The sequence below is a fragment of the Branchiostoma belcheri genome, unplaced genomic scaffold, assembly GCF_001625305.1.
Source record: "Branchiostoma belcheri isolate BF01 breed outbred unplaced genomic scaffold, Haploidv18h27 scaffold24, whole genome shotgun sequence".
Classification (NCBI taxonomy): Eukaryota; Metazoa; Chordata; class Leptocardii; order Amphioxiformes; family Branchiostomatidae; genus Branchiostoma; species Branchiostoma belcheri.
The window spans coordinates 2,040,239-2,061,462 of record NW_017803843.1 but is presented as its reverse complement, the minus strand read 5'-3'; the positions used below and the strand labels follow the sequence as shown (position 1 = coordinate 2,061,462).

Genomic DNA, 21,224 nt, shown 5'->3' with positions numbered 1-21,224 from the left:
GGCGACAATCTTCCAGAACTGGAGAGGTTTGTCCACCTGTGCCTGGAACAGCTGCAGGAAGATTCCGTTTGGAGCCAGCTGATGGAGGGCACAGCGTACAAACTGGAGGGCAACACTGGTACAGCTGCCTGGTATGGACACACTACTGTTGGCCTAAGGAGGGAGGACAATTTTCAAAGTTACATTTACCTTTAGCACAGTATGGGTACCTTAATGTGCAAATCAGCCTTCAGGTTGTCCAAAAAGTTTTAGCGGTGCAATACAATTCTAAGATCATGACTTTGTTTCCAACCTTTAGAGTAGCAACAACAAGGAGTAGATTCTGGGAATATGTGCATTTGATACAGCCCTAATTCTATATTCATGTGCAAACGTCTCAGCTACAGTCATCATTACATTTTTTGTCTGAGAACAGAAGACCCACCAGCCAGGGGACTGGAGGGTTGGCTGCTATGGTGACGGCAGTCTGTAGTATTTCCTTCAGGTACGGTACAGCCAGGGTGGCATGATTGTGCAGGAAGGTAGACAGCACCACGATGCCTAGCCCAATGGTTTCGTTGTCATAGCTCTCCAACTCAACTCCACAGTCTGTACATCTGTGCACAGTGTTGTGACAGGGAAAAAATGGTCAGTACAACAGCACTCCCAAAACTAGTTCCTAAAAAAAGGAGTTATATACACTTAAGAAGTCCTAGTCGATTGGGAAGCTCACCTGGTGACCATGATGTCCTCCTCATGAATGCTGGGCTGTGTGACCGTGCTGAAGCGGCTACCAGTAGACTGGCTGCTGGACTTGTGGGATACCTTACTGGTAACACTCTGTTTACTTCCCTTGCTCCCTGTGCTCCCCTGCAGTACATATTGGGCAATCTTGCATCAATGTTGCAAGGAAAATAAACCATGGAAAAACATGGGAGAAAAGAACTGGCTGACAGTTGATACTTGAATGAGATTCCTGACCTTGGTGCTGGTACTACTGCTGCTGGTCTTGCTTGCTGTAGTTGAACGGGTACTTTTGGTACTTTTTGTACTTCGTGTACTGGACCATGTCGCCTTCTTTTTCGCCCTGGTTGCATGGAGAGCCAGGCTAGATTCTGCTGGGTGAGAGTCTGTCAGAGACACCTCAAATGACCTTTGACGCTTGGCACGCCAGAGCAGCTTACGTCTTGTCATTGGGCTCTTCAACGTTAGCTTGTCCCCCTCATCATCACACTTCAATCATCTTCTACCTGAACTGCCTGGGTACGGCGGAGTAGTGGATGGTTCCTGTCCACCCCTGTGGCTCCTGTCTCATGCTCCTCATCAGCTGCTGCAGATCTCAGGTCACCTTGTAGAGGTCACTGGTGACTGAAGAGACTGCATGGAACAGACTTGACTTTGTGTCAGAGTCAAGGAGGATGTCATCTGGTGATGCAATGTCGTCAATGTCTTCTTCCTCTGTAATAGCCATGTAGGCCAGATCTGTGTGGGAATGCGTAAGGCAACATATGATGTGCAAGACATGAAAGTGGTTTGCTGTTTCCAAAGAGGACCTCATAACATGTTTGTTGGAAAATAATCATGCATTAAATATATTAATCTGTACCTCTCTCCAGATTGTGCTGTTCAGAACAGGAGTGAGCAGCCGATGCCTTGAGGTCGCCAGGCTGACAGCGGTGGTGCTGTGCCTGGAGTGTGTTCAGGGTGATCTGCACCAGATGTTTCACCAAACTGCACAACGTCTCGTCCTGCAGGGGGTACTGAGGGGGTACACAGAACATCAACCATGTAGGGTGATTAGGTGTTGAAATAGGAAACCTTTTAACACACATGAATACCATGGAAATGGCTACTAAAATAACACTTTTCTACCAAAGCTACTTTATGATACTGATCACAGGTACCACCAACTTTCAACTACGTTTGCCACACTTTCAAAATGTTGACTGGTGATAATAACATGATGGTAGCAACACATCATCACAAAACCCAGGCAGGTGAGAAGCCTTCACCCACAGCATCATACATGTACAGTCCGTACACCAGAAAGTCTCAGGACATGACAACACCTTGTAGATGATGATGAAGACTGCCATGAGCCAGTTCCTCTGTCCAGCGTGTCCAGGGTCCACAGGCTGAAGGTGGGACGGGTGGTTTCCTGGTCCCTGGGCAGTCACCGCTGGGTAGTACCACAGGACACGGCTCATCAACAGGACCACCTGCTTACCTACAGCAACACATAGGGAATAGCGGAGAGATCACTCTGAAATACATGAATTCAGAAAATTTGTAAGTAACATACCAGCTTGTTACATCTCTAGAAAGATATTTTAAAGTATGATATATGGGTTTGTAACTGCTCAAAACTTTTTGCAACTTTAAAAAAATTGAAACACCAAATAGCGACTTGTATGTGTCCTAACCAAGTTTGACATTCCTGTCCAGACACTCGGGCATATGGATGAGCAGGGAGCGGAAGATGGGAGAGGAGCGCATCTGGGCAGGTGTCAGGACGAAGCGCTTCTCCTGCTGATGGTAACCAACCAGCAGGTGCAGGTAGCGGACGAAGGTGTTCAGGGCCTTACCACTGGCCATGTCATCCTTGTCACTGTCGTACTTTAGGTTTGTCATAAACTGGAAATTTACAGCAAATATCAGGACTGTCAGAGGTTACACAGAAGGCAATTATGCACAGAATACGTAGATGTGTAATCATTGATAGTAATCTAACATCTGTCTACCATGAAGGGTTGTTCCTATTGCAACCAACTGATTTGTTTGGGCACAGTAGGGGAGTATTCTTGGAGACTGTGCCAAAAACCAAACCTTACCCTCATCATAACAGAGACAATGGAGAACACAGTCTCCTTGTCCAAGTCACTGTAGTCTTCTCCATCCTCAGCACTCTTACTGAAACTCTGGAAGTCAAACAGCAGTTGTTCTGCCAGATACCCCAGGTCCAACCTGACTGTCGATCCACGCTCCAGCTCCTGGCGGCTAAAAGTCTCCACAAAACCTGCAGACCAAAAACCAGACTTGAGAGAATCACTGTGACAGTTCTTTTTCAAAGACATGCCCTGTTTGAAATATAACAGTGTGACATGCCATGGTGCCACCATAGCTTTAAACAGTGGTAAGTTAATGTTTGTAACTTTTATGACTGTATTTGTATTTTTTCTCACGTTCAGAAATTGAATTAATATTTTACTAAATATACAAGAGTCCCAAAAAAGTGATATGCTCTCATATTTTCATGATGATATTATGCAGCAGTTACAATGCAAGATCATCACTTACTATTTACATAGCCTATACATGAGGACTTGGAGTGTGACTGAGTTTAACAGCTGTCAACAACCCACCAGATGGTGTTCTGTTCCTTCTCTTGGTCATGCAGGAGGGTTGAGGTGACTGGTTGACTGAAAAGCTCATCTGCAGTGACCGTATGTTGTGATGACGTGTGCGGGCAAAGTGTGCTTTCTTCAGCCTCAGAGTGAAGGCATCGCTCATGTTGAACATGTTGTGTTGTGCGCAAGACAGGCCTGACGCGGGCAAGTCAACAAATAAAAGACACTGAGAGACATATCAAGTTAACAACTTCAGCTATTTTCATCAAAAGCAAAGATTGTGGTAATTTTTCTCTCTGCTATGGCATGGTGTAGCAGGTGGGACTTTATACCAAACACTTACTCATGGGGAAGAAGAAGTCCTGACTGCTCATGTCAGTCTGTGACTCGATGGACAGGATGTCGAACCTGTTGACGAAGAACTCCCAGTACAGGACCCCGACCCTGGGGATCAGCTGGTGTAGCACGTACAGGTAGTGGAGGATGATGGGACGGTCGTTCACCACAAGGTCAAACTGGGTCTCCATACAGGAGCACAAGAACTGCAACAGTGTGTGTGGGGGAGGTATTCTTATAGGTACCAACCTGAGGGCATCATAATCATTACCTTAGCTTTATTGAGACCTCTTCAACATAAGTTTGCTGTTTTTGTATACATCATGTATATGCAAATTATTTGAAGGCATATGCAAATTATCAGTAGACAAATCACTCAAATGCCAACCACTTTTTGCCTAGCACTTGCTGGCAATGGCAATTGTTTTCATTGGCAAGGATTTTACTTAAGAGCAAAGAACAAAAAAAAACCCTTCTTAGGGAGAAATCATACCAATCTACATCCTACTGGCTTCATGGCTTCAGTAGAACAGATAGAGTAGGGGGTATTGTGTTAATTACCTTGACCACCTTCTGGTCCATGTCCTCCAGACTGGTCCTGGTGCGCTCGTACACAGCTGGGCATACGTCCTCCAGGTGAGACACCAGGTGGATGAAGGCGTGGCTCAGAACAGACTTCAGCAGAAGGTTACCAGAGCACTGCTTAATGTCCAGGAAACTGGCCAGAACTGCCACTTTCTCAACTGAGAAAACACAGGGAGCCAGAAAGATACATTATCACACTTTTCACCCTGTAAAAAATGTGTGCAACTTAACAGCTTTGTACCTTTGAAAAAAAAAACTGCAGCAGACTGGGTTGTACCTACTAGCCACATTACAAGGCCTTTTGACAGTAACTGTGTTATCTGAATTGAAACTAAAAGAGTTCAACATTCTGACAAAAGAGCAGTGATATGCCACAATAGGCAACGCAACTCCTGATGTTACAGTTAACATTTGCTGTTAACACTCTTTAAGCTTCACCTGCTCTAAACCGTAGGGTCCACTCTGTAGACTGGAACCAAGACTGCACAAGTTTCCAGACAATGTCTGCTCCTTCTGGCAGAGTTATGCAGTACTGTAATAATTTCACACAAGCCCTGGACATCTGGCCATCCCTCGACTGCAGCAGCTCCCACAGTCTAAAAGGTAAACCATCAATTTGACACACAACAAATTGTCCTCATTGGTTAACTTGCAACAAAGTTGTTTGATAGCCAAGAGTAAAACATCACCAGATCTTTTATTCTGTTACATATACTAGTAAGTGAATCCTTTGATTTTTTCAAGCTGTACCTCAAATTAATTGCACTATATCACTGTACAAGAAGGAAGTCTACTTAAGTAGTCTCACAAGTTACATGAAAACATCCAAATGAAAATAGTATTGATTACAAATGTAATACATAAAATAGTAATTAATTATGGCTCTTCAGAAATCACCTGGGCATGAGGAGCTCATTTTGAAGATGTTGGAAAAATGGCAGACTGAGATTGGCCACTCTGGCTAAGCAGTCATTGTTCAGACAGAGGCGGTGCAGGCAGCACAGGATGTACTGTACGATGCAGGGCTCATCATGTTTCCCAAGCTCCTACAGTAACACAGATGAAGACATCATACACAATGTTGGAAAAAACAGTAACTACATTGTAGCTATTTGTAAATTACCTGAAGAGCAGCCCTTCCCAACAATACAGATCTTAAGGAATGGGGAAACAGTCTCTAGAGATAAGAAATGTATTATGCGTGATATGTTTAACACTTTTTATTTTCACGATGAGACATGCAGCAATGTTTTACTATCTATGAATAATAATGTTTCCAACAGCTGAAGTTGATCAGCAGAGGGCTTGTGAGCAGTCTTACACTTTGTGATGTACCGGTATTCAAGTTAAGTTTCTTCTAGGTGTATCCATATATCCTGTCAACTCTTACATGCAGCAGGCGATACATCAGCTGTACATCAGGTGGGAACCTCTTCACATGCACCACGTGTTCAGGCAATGTCACTGTCCATATGTCTACATCTTCAAGGTTGGGTGGCAACTGTTCCTGGACCTGGACATCTTCTGCCTTCTCCTCATCTTGTTTTTCAGTCTCTTCTTCTATGGATGTTGGCCTGTAGAACAAAGAGTGCCTTTCTCCATGTCTAAAGCTTGTATGGTGACTTGAGAACTAGTATACATAATGATGTATATGTAGGGTAGGACATGTTTGTATGAATCGTTCGCCGAGGACGGCGAAAACTTATTAGGGCGGTGAGTGTAGGAAAGGTGTTTACTTTCTACAGTAGGTAAGCCGTTCGGACGTTCGAACGGCGACGTTAGCGTCCGTTCGACGTCCGAACGGCTATGTCAGGATCGTATGGATACGTTAGGATCGTACGGATACGTTAGGATCGATGATGTTCGATGACGTTCGAAGAATAAACTAGAGATGTTTGAGTTGAAGTTTTTGTGTCCGGTCGTCTTTTTTGTGCTCCGTGTCCGTTTCTTTTCTTGTCTCGCTCTTACTCTGCTCTGAGGCGGAAATCCCATGAGGAAGTTTTAACATCATCTCCTCCTACAACAAAGATCCCCTCACATATATCCTAGCACAGTATCAAGTTCAATCTCCACTCAAGTAATGACATTTGTTATATATGGCCATGCAATGCATATTATCAAAACACAGACACAAAGTTTGTGACATCTATCCGATTACAACATTTATTACCTTGGCGGCCCCCCTCTGGCATATTCAGATGACTGTGTCAGTGCATCTGCATCCCTGTCTACTGAGCCCATCGTCCAGCTGGTAGAGCTGGACATTTTCACAGCGGTTGTCAGGCATTTTTCTGGGTCATCACAGTGCTAGAATGAAACAGAGGTTTTAAGGAAACACTTATGAACCCATGTTAAATGTTTAACATGCAATATGTCCCAGTCTAACAGTATTTCTAAAGAAATATGTTCAGAGCATCATCTACAGTTGTCGTCCAAAGTACAAAAGCACAGATATTTAGAAGCCAGGACAAGTACATTCTTCCTACCTCCAGCTTTATCTCTTGTCTAGGATTGATGGCTGTGAGGACATCTTCAGCCAGCAGGAACCACAAGGCCATGGACTCACAGGTCAGACACTCGCCCTCCTGGTTGTCATGGTGACACGGTTCCATGGCAACCATCATCGTCATGATCAGGTGGAGGATGTCACAGGAGCTGGGGTGGTCCGGCTTGTGAAGGAAGTGGACCTCCTGGATGCCCATCTACAGCAATGCCATCGAACAAGAACATGCAACTTATCTTTTATGTATAAATACAGTGGTCGAAATACTTTTTTTCAGTGTTCTGCAATATTGCAGAAGAGTCAAAATTTTGTTCTGCAATTTGGAAATACTTTCTGCAAATACACAAGCCTCTATACTACAATCTTGCAGGTTTATAAGCATGAACTATTGATTGATATGCAAATTAGTGAAGACAAATTTTTGGAAGTCCAAAAGGAAACAAAAGATAGACAAGTCAAGACAAGGTTGATGTAAATTAGTGAAGAAGCTCCTGTTGTTTCAGAACAGGAGCTTGAGTGTTGTATGTCCTTGGGGTCAAGAGCACCAACTCCCAAGTGCCAATTTTTCCTGCTGCAAAATTGCAGATTGTATAAATTTTTCTTCTGCAATCTTTGAAATCTATCTGCAGATTGCAGGCTGCAGACAGGTACAATGTATTTCAAACACTGAAATATGTCCACCAAATCATTATGTATTTCATCCTGCAAAGATTGAACAAAAAGTAAATGTCAACAGTCACATACCTATATTTTTCCATGGTACTGAATACACATCCACATCACAACTTTATCTCGTGGGTACATGTCCATGGTACTGAACACACATCCACATCATAACTCCTTCTCGTGGGTACATGTCCATGGTACTGAACACACATCCACATCACAACTCCTTCTCGTGGGTACATGTCCATGGTACTGAATACACATCCACATCACAACTTTATCTCGTGGGTACATGTCCATGGTACTGAACACACATCCACATCACAACTTTATCTCGTGGGTACATGTCCATGGTACTGAACACACATCCACATCATAACTCCTTCTCGTGGGTACATGTCCATGGTACTGAACATACATCCACTTTACCACTTGAGTAGTTAAAAGTCAAAAGCCTTTCCATGCCTATCAGTGTCAGGGGCAGTTTCCATCTCCATGGTGCCGAACACCAGCTGCAAACTTTGAACATAAGCAAAACCTACAAACCTGTTTTAACAGTAGGTCCAACATGACATTCAGGCATCTTATGCTCCTCTGATGCTCTGTCAGTGCTTGGTTCACTTCTGGCTCAGTCTCTGGATCCCTCTGTTCCTTTGGCACAGGAGAACCCTCCTGTCTGTCACACTGAGGGTGAGACTCCTTCTTGGGTGGTAGAGAACTGGATTTCTTAGATTCTTTCTTGTTCTGAGATGCTCCTCCTTTCATTGACTCCTTCTTGACATGAGAGGAAGCTGCTTTACCAGACTCTTTGAATTGAGAATATGAAGCATCTGCATTCTTTGACTTCTGCTTGGTCCAAGACGTGGTCCCTTTCCCAACTCCTTTCTTGGGCTGTGGTGGGGCTGTTTTCTGTGGCTCTTTGTCAGGATGTTTGGAGGATGTCTTGTTTGACTCATCCTTGGGTAGTGGAGCATCTTCATTCTCAGTATTCTTGTTCATTTCTTTAGAAAAAGTACCAGTCATGTTAATACAATACCTTCGTTTCAGTCACTATCAAACATTTTCTGCCAATGCAGCAGTAAGCTAGAAAATTACTGTATCATGTTGTGCTATTGCTTTTTAGCTTGCATGGTAACTGTCCCTTCAAAATTTGTCTCCAATTTAGCTGTCAGTTCCATAACCCTTTGGAGTTATATAGCCCCAAACACAACCCACTGCGAATAACTGTATTGCACAAGAACATAAAGATTGTTCTGTTGTGTATATGTATGACAGCATGCATGTACTGTTGTTATACAGACTTACTGGTTCTTGGACTGCTGACGATACAACAGGCTCCATCCAGAAACTCCCCAATGAGCAGTCGTACAGGAATCACTATGTCAAACTTTGACAAGAGCTGGAAAAAACATAGCAAAATAAAATGTAGTTCTGTCAATTGAGAGGCACAGTAGCAGCAATGAGAGTAGAGGGACCATCAGGGTCCATTTTGGAATCCCTCAGGAAAGGTTTGAGATTGTTTATGAGAAGAGAAATATTTACCTGGAGCCAGAGGAGACCCTGTTCTATCACCTCCAAGGTAGCATTCACAAACATGCGGCCGATAAAGGCAAACATCTTCTCAATGGAGAAAGGCAAGGTTCCCATGTAGATGTCAAACAGCTTGCTGCAAGAATGCAATCAAAGGAAGGAAAAATTAACAGACTGACTTAATATAAGATGATGAAAGATTCAACTGAGAATCCTACGATATTTACATAAATCATGTATCTCAATACAGAATGATGTAAAAAAGCCATGTACACTACCGGTGCATTAATATTTCTTACCACAGCATGACGTTGAGCTCCTTTAAATCATCCTGTTCTACCTCTGTCAATATGGCTTCAAACCAGTAGGGCATCACAGAGTCCCACACCTGGCAAAGGGAGAGATAACATGTTTTCATGAGGAGAAATTATTCTTTAGTTGTTCCTGTAACTTTACATGAAACATATCAATTTTGGATACCATGTCCAATGTGTCCAATGTTTTCTATTCATCTCACTAGGCTTCTCACTCTTTCAGCATGAGTGGCTATCAGAATTTGCAAAGGTTCAAATTTCAAAGTAATGTTGAAGTTACCCTTACAACACTATCAGCAATGTCACAGAAGGATGTACATGTATTTACCTGGAAGGTGACCACATTGTAAGGTGTAAGGCAGAGGAGCCTGTTGAGGCCTTCCTTCATTTGAGTGGTCTTGCTGGAGAGGGTCTCCCTACAAAGGGAACAAGTTGAATCCAGGTTTGTTAAAACAAGACTTTAGTGCAGTTATCATGACTTCCAAGATAAAGATATGAAAATGTGATAGAGAAGCTTTACAGACATAGAACAATATACCAAGATTACAACATTTGTGGCCTTCAATGTAACATTAAGGCAACAATTAAGGCAAATGACAAAACAAATAGGTGCCAACAGTACACATCACAATTACATACCAGCACAACAACAGATGAGGACAGCACCAACATGGTGTACTACACACAGTCCAGGGCAGAACACACTCCTACATGCTGACACAGGGACACATCAAGTATAACAGGTACAATAACAAGCTGTTGGATTGTTCTTTGAAATAGTAGATATATTCATGCAAAAACACATTACCTTCAGCACTACAGGGAAATAGCACAACAGCATGTAAAGCATGTACCAAAACCATACAGACAAGACTCTAATACATTACATGATAGGCATTTCTTTATCATTGAGGTGGGTTCTAAGTGCAGTAGTTCCATGGGTTACCACTGATGTATAGTTCTGGATCAAATCTAATTTTTAAATTTTAATACTACCGCAGGTAGCTGTTAAAATGTTTTGAGATCAAATTGCTTGGCCCTGACACAGATAAGTGAAAGAAAAGTATCACTAAGTACCGGTAATCTCTTCTTTGTATCATAAACTGTTTTACTTTTCCCTGCATTTTTGTTTCTTAACTGTCCCATCTGATATACTCACCAGACTCCCCCAACCCGAGCGTATGCAGGTGGATGGGGCAGCAGACAGGAGATGACCATGTCCTGAAAACTGTTCACCACTGCCTCAACCCACTTGTTCATGTACTGCAGGAGATGTCATCAACACAATAGTCAAATTATCAAGATTTGGAATACATTTGATACCAGACTTTGTTTCTAGAAAAATAACGATGTGAAATAGGTGAAAAAATCACTGTCGTGCTGTGTACTCACCTCACTTTTCAGCTTCTCAATCACCAATCCAACAGTACCTGTAGAAACACAACAATAAATGAGTTGAAATGTCATGCAACATGTCTCTTCAACAGGCATTAAAAAAAAACTGCTCTACACATGATTTCCCTGTGCTGAACATGACTCTACAGGATCCATGAGGTTTATTACAAGCAAACAACACTGCCAACATTGATGACAAATGCAGCACCCACCTTCAGGTAGGTAAGCCGTGGCATCGTACCAGCTGAACACAAAGGAGATCAGGCTTCCCAGCAGCTCCTACAGAACACAAACATGATAGGATACAGTCACAATCTGATGTGTAGTTGGTGAGAATGACAGTATCTTTGTTCCTTCAGTTGTTGTCTTGTAAAATCATCATGATGGTGATTAGAGCCTTGGAATCCTCAGAACAACATTACGGGAACATAGCATGTCAACCAACATATCTCTTTGAGTCAATGCTAGTAGACACAACTATGTGGTCTTAACAAACTTCAGATAAACAATGGCAGTTTGAAAGTCAGATACAGGTACAAATGAAATGTTTCTTCAGTTTACTAAAGTACCACTGATTACAAAATCACCCACCACCTGTGCCTCCTGAGATGGAGGACACAGCCCCACCAGGAGCCAGCAGCCGTGGCAGCTCAGCAGCATGGGGTCTCCTGTCCTCTCCTGGTCAGCCCCTGCCTGGTCCTGCTCCTGCTGGCAGGGTCGCGGGGTGTACGGGTCACCCATCTCATAGCTCCGCTTGTCTGTGATGGGCTGGGCCTCCTTCAACAGGCTGGGGATGAACACAATGTGTTGATTATACCTTGGATATCTAACATGGAAGTTACCTTGAATATGAGTTTTGCAAGTTTGAAAAATTCTGCTCATTGTAACAGGGCTAGTTAAGACTAATACAAGTTGTGATTTTACTTGTATTGAAATTAAGATAGGATAAGTAACAACATATCGTTAAAAAAGTGTTCAGGGCATTAAGCCCTGGCACACCTGATAATGGAATCCACCAGACAGCATTGTTCTTCTCTGTCACAAGCCCAGAGGTTTGGTATGGACCTCTGCACCACATGACCTCTCTCTGCACAACCCTGCCCACTGAAGCAGGGACTGCAGTATCGCACAGGCTGGTTCCCATGGTACACCGTACACTCGGGGGAGAAACAGGTGTTGGTGGCCGTGGGTGGATGGGACATACAGTTCTAGATACAGAATTGGCATCAATGTTGTTGGTCATTTATTCATTATGATATACAACATAGATGAATGTCAGACATAATATCAGTCAACAGACTGGGCAATCAGACATTCCTTTGACATTACTTTGACATAAAAGCCATAAACCTACATTCAGATCTCTTTAGTGCTGAGTTTATCACTAATGAGCCATAATTTATAAGCAATATCTAACAATATCAAAAAGGAAATTAGTAACATTGTACCTTGTTCATGCATTTCATGGTGACAAACTCTGAAACAGAGGTTTAGGTCAGAAAAAATTAGTCATGTATGTGCCATTGCAAATATAATCAACCTTTTGTGTGCTAAAATATCAGTGATCCAACAGCAATTCTACTGGTATGTCTCTATAATATGTTCAGGGTTAAGCAGCAAAGGTGTAACATGAACAGGCAGTGCTTTACTTGAAGGGAAGAAAGGAAAGCAGTGGGTTGTTGCAAACCTTGTGGAGACAGAACAGGAAATGCTGTTTTCCTAGCTTCCCTGGGGATAACAGAGATTATTATACTATTACATATACACTTGCTTGAAAGTACATTCATAAGCAAAATGGATCATGTAGAACCGGGCCAACACTACTTTTCAGTGGAAGTACCTTGACATAGTCCTGCTACAGAGTCCACACACGTAGACTGGAGGGCCCTGTTCAGCAGCTGTAGCAGAGAAGCTGCAACTGAACACAACCTGCAGTAGACAACACGTAGCCTACTGAACAAAGAGTTTCCATTCAAGCTGTCAGGTTCAGTTTCTCTCTGTGGCATGCTGTTGTCATTCACTTAACTGACTTGCATGCTATTAGACTGAGATGCAGAACTTCAAATCTGATATTAAGCCATAGGCTACGGTTATAGCTATTCAAGAGGGCTAGGATGTAATTTCACCAGACATTAAATTTATATATGTTGTGCACTATCATTTTGTCATCATCATTGAGATAATGTTTTTCAGCAAGATAACCCAGATTGAATGGCATACAATTTTCCATTTGTAAGGATTTTCTCTGCTCCTGTGTGGCATCACATCAGATAAAACTGCCAGGAGATGGGAAATGAAGTGACAGAAATCTGTACCTGCTGAGCAGGGCTGTGGTCCTTGTTAGGACAGTCTTTGTGCTGGCACTGGATGGGGGTCCAACCTAAACACAGAAATGGGGGACAGGTGAAAAACAGAGCACTCCAGCCTTTTGCTTAAAGTACTTGATAAAGCATTTCACTTATATCATAAAGAGTGGTGTTACAGGTGGGATAGTCCATTTCATGATTCATTGGAATGACAAAACATACAATATGCAAGGTATAACAAAACTGAAAGAAGAGCATCTGACCAGTATAAGAGAAGGTGTAGATCTCCTCAGAATTGGTGGGCTTGAGGTGTGGCCAGTAGTGGAACAGAAGCCGAGCTGACACTGCCCGGACAGGGAGGGGGGCATAGGCTATCACAGTCAGCAGGTCCTGCATGGGGAAGCACTACAGTTTTCTCTTTTTCCCCACACAACTGTATGGTACAATGCAAAAGTTCATGTGCATATCATTTGTTCAACCAATCTACATTTCTGTAGAAAACATGGGAATAGTGATGTTGAATACTAAATACTTTTAGATGAACAGCAGAAAAAGAGAGTTTTTACCTTCCAAAGGTCAGTCTTTAAAGACATCATGCATTCAATCAGTTGGGTATAGTGTACTGTATGAGATAAAATCAAATGATGGTCAACTCATGAGTCGTGACAGTTCTGTTTTACTATAAAAACAATGACATGATGAATATGGTCTAGTTTTAATTGAATCTGAAATAAGCTAGCTATTGATGCCTTCCTAACAAGAACAAGCTCTGTTGTTGTTTGTTATGGTCATGTCCGTGGTGCTGATACAGATGTGCTACTTCAAAACCAAAATCAAAATCAAAGAACAACCATACAAAACAGCAGAAACATGAGAAGCAGAGCATACACAAAGGATGTTCTACATGCTGAGCTACTCTGTCCATGGTGGTGATTTTATAACTACTTGACCTCCACACATTAACCAGCATCTTTCCTTATGTAACATGTTCTTTCTTGGAAAGATGCTGATACAATATTGGAGAATGCTATTTGATTTACCTCTTTTGTGAGAGTAGAGACAAACAAACATGATGATGGCAGGTAGAGAAAGTTCTGTATAGCTGGGGCAGGTGGAAGGATGCATTGGACCTAGAAAACAAGTCATCCTGTATGGGTATTCCAGTTGAAGAAATGTAAAACAGTGCAGTTTACAGTAAGGAAAAGGATATAGAGTTCCATCCAAAACCAATATAGCTCTGAAAATACTGTGTTACATATAGATATACATCATTCAATGGTACCTACCCAATGTGAGCGGCAGCAGTTTGGTACAGAGAAGTGTCATGATGCCATCATGAAGGGTTGCTGGGAAAGTTGTAAAAGCTGATGCCATAGCGTAAGGTAATGTATCCAGGACTGCCAGGTCCAGGAATGGGAGCAGGCATGTCAAGGTATGCAGCAGGGAATGTCCCAGGCCTGGGAAAGGTACAAAGGTGTCAAATGGACTATGAACCCAGTCATTTCCACGGGTTTCTTAAGCAACTGTAACAAGTACAATTCTTGCACATTTGTCATACCTGAGTATAACCAAATGTGCTTTTCCTATTCTGGCATGAATAAAAGCATCAGTCCACTGTATCGACGGATATGTCTGGAATAGGAATGTGATCGTACCCTGCTGCCCTTGTTGAATTCTGGGTACAATGTCTAACAGGCTGGTCAGCTCTCCAAACAGACCCTGGTAGTCCAGGTTAGGGAACGAGGTGTTGTCCCATCCTTCAGACTCCTGGAAGGACACCTTTACTGGAGCATCTCGGAGCAAACTGAAAAGTACATCTAAATAATTACATTGTGATTCTAAGACAATTCTTGCATACCTTTGTGTAAATAATCTAGATAAACACATAAAAAGATTACAGGTAAATCAGAGCAAAAGTCAACTTTCATCAGTGAAGATTGCAGGGAATTCTAATGTTAGTCAACAATTTATGCCTGGGGCTTGTATGACTATGTTACTTTATTGTTAGTGTTATGAAGTCAGAGGTTTACCTGAGGAGAGTCTGTGAGAAGTACTTGAGTGTGTTGGAGACATCTGTTAGGGAGGATGGAGCTGATCCGGTGAGAACTCTGGTCTTATAATCATTCAGAAGGCGTACCTTAGCAGAAACTGCAACAAACATGGGGGCTTGCAGTATGAGCTTAGGACACAACAGATCTACCATTTCTTTGGGAATATTTTCTCTTTAAAATCTGCCAATAAAATGTAATGTAGACCTTGATTTTATATGCACTGGTCATTTGATAATGACAAAACATTGCTGGCCAATAAAATATTCTCTGTCATGCCAATTAGTAAATGACAATTCCGAGCTATTATTAAATTATATCAAGAACCATGACCATTCATTGGTTGCATGTTAACCTGTGCTGAATTAATTGCTGCATTACCATTCCCCTCCACTGATTATATGCTAGGTCATAATTCGACATACACAGATTACACAGGCATAATCATGATCTGATACAAAACTATAGGATGCTGAATTGAAACAGTGGAACTGACAACGGTTAGCTTTTGATACGAGTATCTAAATTTTTCTTTGTGCCACATTTTGAGTCCTTGACAAATGTCAATTATTTAAACCTCCTTGGTCACATATAATGCATACAAGACAACCCTCATAGGCAGCAGGGTAGTGATTAAAAGTGGGCAAGCTAATTGGTATAGACCTCTGCTAGATAACAGCAATGGCGCACAAGATATGCCGTCACATCCTATCCTTTCATCTGACCCTTTGTACATGCCTGTATCCTGTATGCATCTACAAATGTAAACTGATGTAGTACATGTGAAAAACATATGTTGCATAACATATCATATAGATATCGGGAGGATATTTTTCTCACTGCAATTTTTCCTCAAGCAACAGGTCAATTTGGTAATGTTAAATTTAGGACCCCTCCCGTTAGTGATCATTATAATATTGCAATATGAATAATATGAATATATAATGTTACAGCTACATGCACTATCAGTCCAAGATGTTTCGTGTGTAACTCACATTGATCACAGCGAGTGGACATTCTTTTTTTTCCAACCCCAACTGTAGGACAGCATCAAATGGGAGAGAAATATTCCTCCTCCTCCTCTCTGTATTCAGCAAACAGTGCACTTAGCTGCCCCAAATAATGAGTGCCTGATAAAAACCTTAACGTTATATATTTGATATGGCTACAAGAATAAAGATCCCAAAGAAAAAAGTAATGAAAACGTAGAGACAGATTTCACATAAATTTAATTACTTCCTTTTTAAATAGAGATCGTCATAAAGAAGGCACTACAAAATTTAGAAGTGGACAGCCAAAGAAAGAGGGTATTAAAGGTCATCAGCGCAGGTCAGTGTCAGACCGTTGCTTACCAGGATGTGGGTGTTCGGCTACGGCTCTCTCACTTGGAAAGTAGATTTTCCATATAAGAGAAAGATTACGGGCTATATCAATGGTTTTGCGAGAAGGTTTTGGCAGGGGAGCACAGACCACCGCGGTGTACCAGGAAAGGTAACGGGCCATTAACGTTAAAACCGAATCATGTAGCACGCGGAGATGTCCGGATGTCCCGGCGCGGCGGTGTTCAGAACGCTTGATAGATTCCGTTGTCCCCTAAACATAATATAGCCGTATTAAAGCTATTCTTGTTGATTGTATGTTGGAACAACTGGGTTTAAAAGTTAGTGCGCTACCTATGATAACGTAAGGGTATGGTCTCACCATTGGTTAGAATCGGGTCCTTGGCTCAAGGTACCGTTACTCGGTAAAAGAAAATAACTTATAAATAACCGATCGGAAAAGAGCGGTATGCTATTCGGAGTAGTATTCCACTCTAAACTGTTGTATCTGTTGTAAGTGCAGACTGAATTCAGTGTGAATTTAAAGGGAAAATGTCTCGCAAATCACTGCCTATTCTGTCTCCCACAGCCCGGCCGGGTGGTGACTCTTGTGGAGATCCCCGAGGTAAAACATTCAACATTTTCATTCGGTGTCATATTTCTCGTGGTTGTATGCATTTTCATGATGACAAATAACTTAGATATATCAAGGAGCTTATAAGCTCCTTGGATATATTTAACGTTAGATAATATTCTGGTCTCCTTCACAATAAGGGTAATCTTGTAATATGTGTATTCATGTGACTTATGACCCTTTTGGGATGAATTGATTACTAGTACATTTACATGTAGACTATTTCACCGAGGATGAATATGATGATGTGGATGAAGATGATGATCTGCTGAGACAGGTTACATGCCGTATTTTAAATGCACTGGCCATCTTATGTAACATCTACCTTGGTATTTTTATAGTGAAATGATTGTGTACAGGAGTGGAACTAGCCAAGCATATCACTTGGTATAGATGACATAGTCATCTACTCAGATTTGCTGAGTCACCCTTACATGTAATTACAGTAGGATGTTTGGGTTTTACCCTCTGCTTTCATTACTTGTTGTAAACAGTAGAAAGCATCTCCATGTCCAGGAAGAAGCTTAAACACTGATCATTGCCAATGTCTCACATTTCTGTGTGTGTTATCCACAGGAATCTGTATGGGGAGTTGCATACGAAGTAGCAGAGGACGATGTTGCCAGTGTTTCCCAGCACTTGGACTTCAGAGAGAAGGGAGGATACACGAAACATTCGGTCCTGTTTCACCCTGCAGACACCTCCGTCCAACCCTTCACTTTACTGCTGTACATAGGAACTGACACAAACCCAGAGTTTCTAGGAGATGCACCCCTGAGTGAAATAGCCGAACAGATAGCTCATTCAGTCGGACCCAGTGGAAAGAACACAGAGTATCTTTACCAACTAGCAGAGGCTATGAGGACACTTGTGCCACACAAACCAGATACACATTTATTTGAGCTGGAGAGACTAGTTAAAGAGATAGAGACTCAGAGTCATAATAACTGTATGTAATACTAGAAACACTCAGTATTAAGATTATTGTACATCAGACATAAGGATACCCGTGGATTGAAACAGATACAGCTATGGTTATTATTACTGATACTGACAATGTACACTTTACATTTTGGTAATTTCTTAACTTTTCTGTTGAAGCAAAGACCTACTCATTGTTCAATATTTGTCAATTATGTTTTAATTGTAAAGTGGATGTATGTGTAATTTTATTGATCCAACTTTTACCAATAATAAGGTACCGGTAGTCAGTTAATGATTTTGCCAGTGCCATGTCAGTACCAGTAGTAAGATGTAGGATCTTGATATACTGGTGGTCTATGTTTTATAGATAGGGATTTTTAACTGGACCATTGAAACAATTATATTTAGAATGCAAGGTTTGATTCAAAGCGGAGACTTTTTCCACGCTGGATCATTGTCAGTATTGTAACACTTGCCTTGTTTTCAAATAACCCCTCACCTAAATGTGTCTCAGCATGCACCATTCTTCATTGTTATATCTGTTAATCATGCATCGTACAGAAAAGTGGGCTATCCCCACACATTGATGGCCTTGTAAGGGGCAGCTGGGGAAATCCTTAGTCCAACAAGTACTAGTTGGCTCCTTGAAGAGGGAAAGGGAATTTGAGACAGACCAAATGAGCTGAGTAATAAATGACAATACTTTAGCAAACATAAAAGCAAGCAAAGCAAAATAATTGGATCATAAACTTACAGGGACAACTCGCATCAACGTCTGTTACATTGCATTTGAATTATCAGGGGGTCAAATATTTGTTGAATACATCATACAGGGCATATACAGTATATGTGAGATCATGTTGGTGCAATACACGATGAGGCCGCTGGAGGGCGTCTCGTGGCAAAGTTCAGGATCAGTGTCATCCGGGTTTACACCTGTCAGCTGGTGCGAACACTCGGGGGTGTTGGGTTGGGAACTTGGGCTACACATGTGGATTTTCGGCTATGGTTCGCTCATTTGGAGCGTGGACTTTCCCTACCAGAAGAAGATGACAGGTCACATCAAAGGGTTTTCTCGTCGATTTTGGCAGGGAAGCATTCGTTATCGAGGCAACCCCGGCAAGGTAAAATGACGCCATGACACGTATACGTAAAAAGGGATTCGTGAAACTGCATGGCGTTAAACTATGACACGTAAAATTGTGCAGTATCTAATTTTACAGAAATTCATTAGATTCGTGTTGTTACAGACTAAGTGTGACTTTGGGCGGGTCATCTGACTTAAACGTCACTTGAAGTAGACAAGTGACGTTAGATAATAAAAAACTGCACCTTGTTAGCCGTGGACGACTCTGGTACACCTTTTTGCATGCCGGCATTATCATGGCAAAAAGGTGTACCAGAGTCGTCCACGGCTAGCACCTTGTCTGCTTTTGTATCGAGGATCAAGAAGCCTGTAAACATCACCTTTCAGGATCTTCTGTTTTCGCAACCCTCTTACCAATAACGAAAGGGGCCTACATCCTCCTTGTGATGATAAATTATTACCAGCACCTCTGCAACCCATACTTTACAGTTGATGCCTGCTTGGTTTACTGTAGCTAGTTTGGATACTTAAATTTGATTCCTTTCCTTTCAGCCAGGGAGGGTGGTGACACTGGTACAGGACCCCGAGGTAAGGGCCATTGGAAGTTTGTTTGGTTACCCATGCGCTCGAGCGACATGATCGCGAGTGTCCATCGGGGCTAGAGAACAAGTTTTAAAGTACTGCAAAACCAAATTGAATTGGACCAAATTATATCGTATTTTATATACCTACCACTATTGAAGAATGTTTGCTCTTTATCTTATGTGAATCAATATCAAATTGTGTTACACAATCTTACACCAAGGAGGATTAAACTTGCTTACACTGCTATCATCCAACTTTAAAGACGTACCAGCATTTGTCTCATTCCTCCATTGCAAGAGCAATCTGGCGGTAATACGTTAGCCTTGGGCCAGGATCCAAGGCTAACGTATTGACGCGGGATAACTCTGCCATGGGGGAATGCTGAATGTTTGATCAAGTTAAACATCTATTAGGCAAGTAATAGATGCTGCTTTTTCTTACTTCTGTACAAGGATTGTGTATGGGGAGTTGCATATCAACTTCCAGAGGACAACCTGGACAGTGTTCTGGAGCATTTGGCCTTTAGGGAAGACATCTACTACAAGGAGTCCGTGCTCTTCTATCCAGTAGACTCCTCCACCCAGCCCTTTGGTGTGATGGTTCACATTAGTGTTAAAAATGAGAACAACCCACACTATCTGGGCCCTGCCTCCATAGAAGACATGTCACAGCAGATAGTGCACAGTTCTGGAAGTGCAGGGAGGAACTCGGAGTATGTGTACAAGCTAGCAGAGTTCATGAGGACAGTGGCACCAGATAAACAGGATGATCAACTATTTAACTTAGAGAGAATGGTTAGAGAAAGGGAGACAAATTGCATTGAATAGAAGTCCTTTGAGCTTTGTTATAAGTCAGTAATCTACAGTCTCTGCTGGTATAAAATTGTCTTGAGACAGGACATATAGCAAACACACTAGGCAAATATCCAGACTAGTATAATGCATGTACAAGGCTAGTAAAATATTTTATAAATTTGTCATACAGTAGGTCATGATTTTTGTGCTGTTGGTAGAAAAGGAACACTTGTCATTCACAATGTGAACAATTTCCAACATGATTGTTGAACTTGAAGTGTAGGCTATAACTGTATTAAGAACTACATGTAACTGTTATATGTATATAGATACAAGTTACAATAGCAACAACATCATAACAATGTAGAAATTTTTAACCAAAAGAACTGCTGCAACGTGGCCAACAAAGCCCACTGTACCATCCCAGCATCTCTGTATCCAACTAGCTTTTTGAAGGTGGTGGGCTGGTCTGATGACCATATTATAGGATATCATCACTGAATATGACTAAAACAAAATGTCCACCATCCGTGTCTTATCTGCCTTTAAAGTTGCCTTATGCGAATCTGTTACACTTCCAAATCTTTTTGAACATCACTGCCATGTCAGAAGTTCTGCTGTGAGTACTTTTGTGTCAGCTGGTGCCTGGGAGGACCTTCATCATCCAGTCTGTTTTCTGTTCCACACTGGGAAACCTTTTGTACTTGGGGAAGATGCCCTGTGGTGCTGGGGGCCGGGACGGGCGGGTGCTGGACGAGTAGCGAGGGGCACCTGGGGGTGCTGGTATACTTTCTGTGGGGGGGGATATATTGTGAAGGTGGAGGGGGGATATTTCGTGGGGGTGGGGGTGGAGGGGGTAGTATGTTCCAGGG

The 21,224-nt window shown here is 42.1% G+C and overlaps 3 protein-coding genes across 3 annotated transcripts in view; 1 reads left to right on the top strand and 2 right to left on the bottom strand.

The window, feature by feature from the left end:
• Positions 1-742: 742 nt before the first annotated feature.
• LOC109471049 (protein unc-79 homolog) lies at positions 743-15,122 on the bottom strand. The gene is given in 35 exon segments (XM_019770232.1): positions 743-849; positions 961-1,461; positions 1,586-1,739; positions 2,049-2,206; positions 2,403-2,613; positions 2,811-2,995; positions 3,342-3,521; positions 3,670-3,868; positions 4,224-4,405; positions 4,686-4,843; positions 5,145-5,293; positions 5,638-5,821; positions 6,418-6,554; positions 6,734-6,949; positions 7,963-8,043; positions 8,217-8,390; positions 8,690-8,815; positions 8,959-9,082; positions 9,246-9,334; positions 9,589-9,676; positions 10,420-10,523; positions 10,653-10,690; positions 10,868-10,934; positions 11,247-11,442; positions 11,655-11,863; positions 12,104-12,132; positions 12,343-12,383; positions 12,496-12,584; positions 12,971-13,035; positions 13,225-13,351; positions 13,528-13,583; positions 14,002-14,091; positions 14,248-14,418; positions 14,617-14,765; positions 14,992-15,122. Coding segments are annotated over 34 exon segments (4,500 nt in total). The 3' UTR covers positions 743-849; positions 961-1,318.
• A 1,222-nt stretch (positions 15,123-16,344) lies between these two features.
• On the top strand, positions 16,345-20,458 carry LOC109470935. Its single transcript, XM_019770032.1, has 6 exons — positions 16,345-16,500; positions 16,918-16,953; positions 17,539-17,916; positions 18,720-19,010; positions 19,526-19,561; positions 20,011-20,458. The coding sequence occupies exons 1-6, from the start codon at positions 16,366-16,368 to the stop codon at positions 20,383-20,385; spliced, it is 1,251 nt and encodes a 416-aa protein (XP_019625591.1). The 5' UTR covers positions 16,345-16,365; the 3' UTR covers positions 20,386-20,458.
• LOC109471052 (N-acetyltransferase 6-like) overlaps positions 20,383-21,224 on the bottom strand; it is a 5,023-nt gene continuing 4,181 nt past the window's right edge. The window contains 2 exon segments of the mRNA XM_019770234.1: positions 20,383-21,154; positions 21,156-21,220. Coding sequence (XP_019625793.1) covers positions 20,987-21,154; positions 21,156-21,220 — 233 coding nt within the window. The 3' untranslated portion in view covers positions 20,383-20,986.

What these genes read in the sequence shown, in the direction of transcription:
- LOC109470935 (XM_019770032.1), top strand. Translation starts at nt 16,366, where the DNA reads ATGTGGGTGTTCGGCTACGGCTCTCTCACTTGGAAAGTAGATTTTCCA. An exon ending in AGAGTCATAATAACTGTATG is followed by an intron (nt 17,917 to 18,719) that starts TAATACTAGAAA and finishes TACATCATACAG; the next exon opens with GGCATATACAGTATATGTGA. An exon ending in CACTGGTACAGGACCCCGAG is followed by an intron (nt 19,562 to 20,010) that starts GTAAGGGCCATT and finishes CTTCTGTACAAG; the next exon opens with GATTGTGTATGGGGAGTTGC.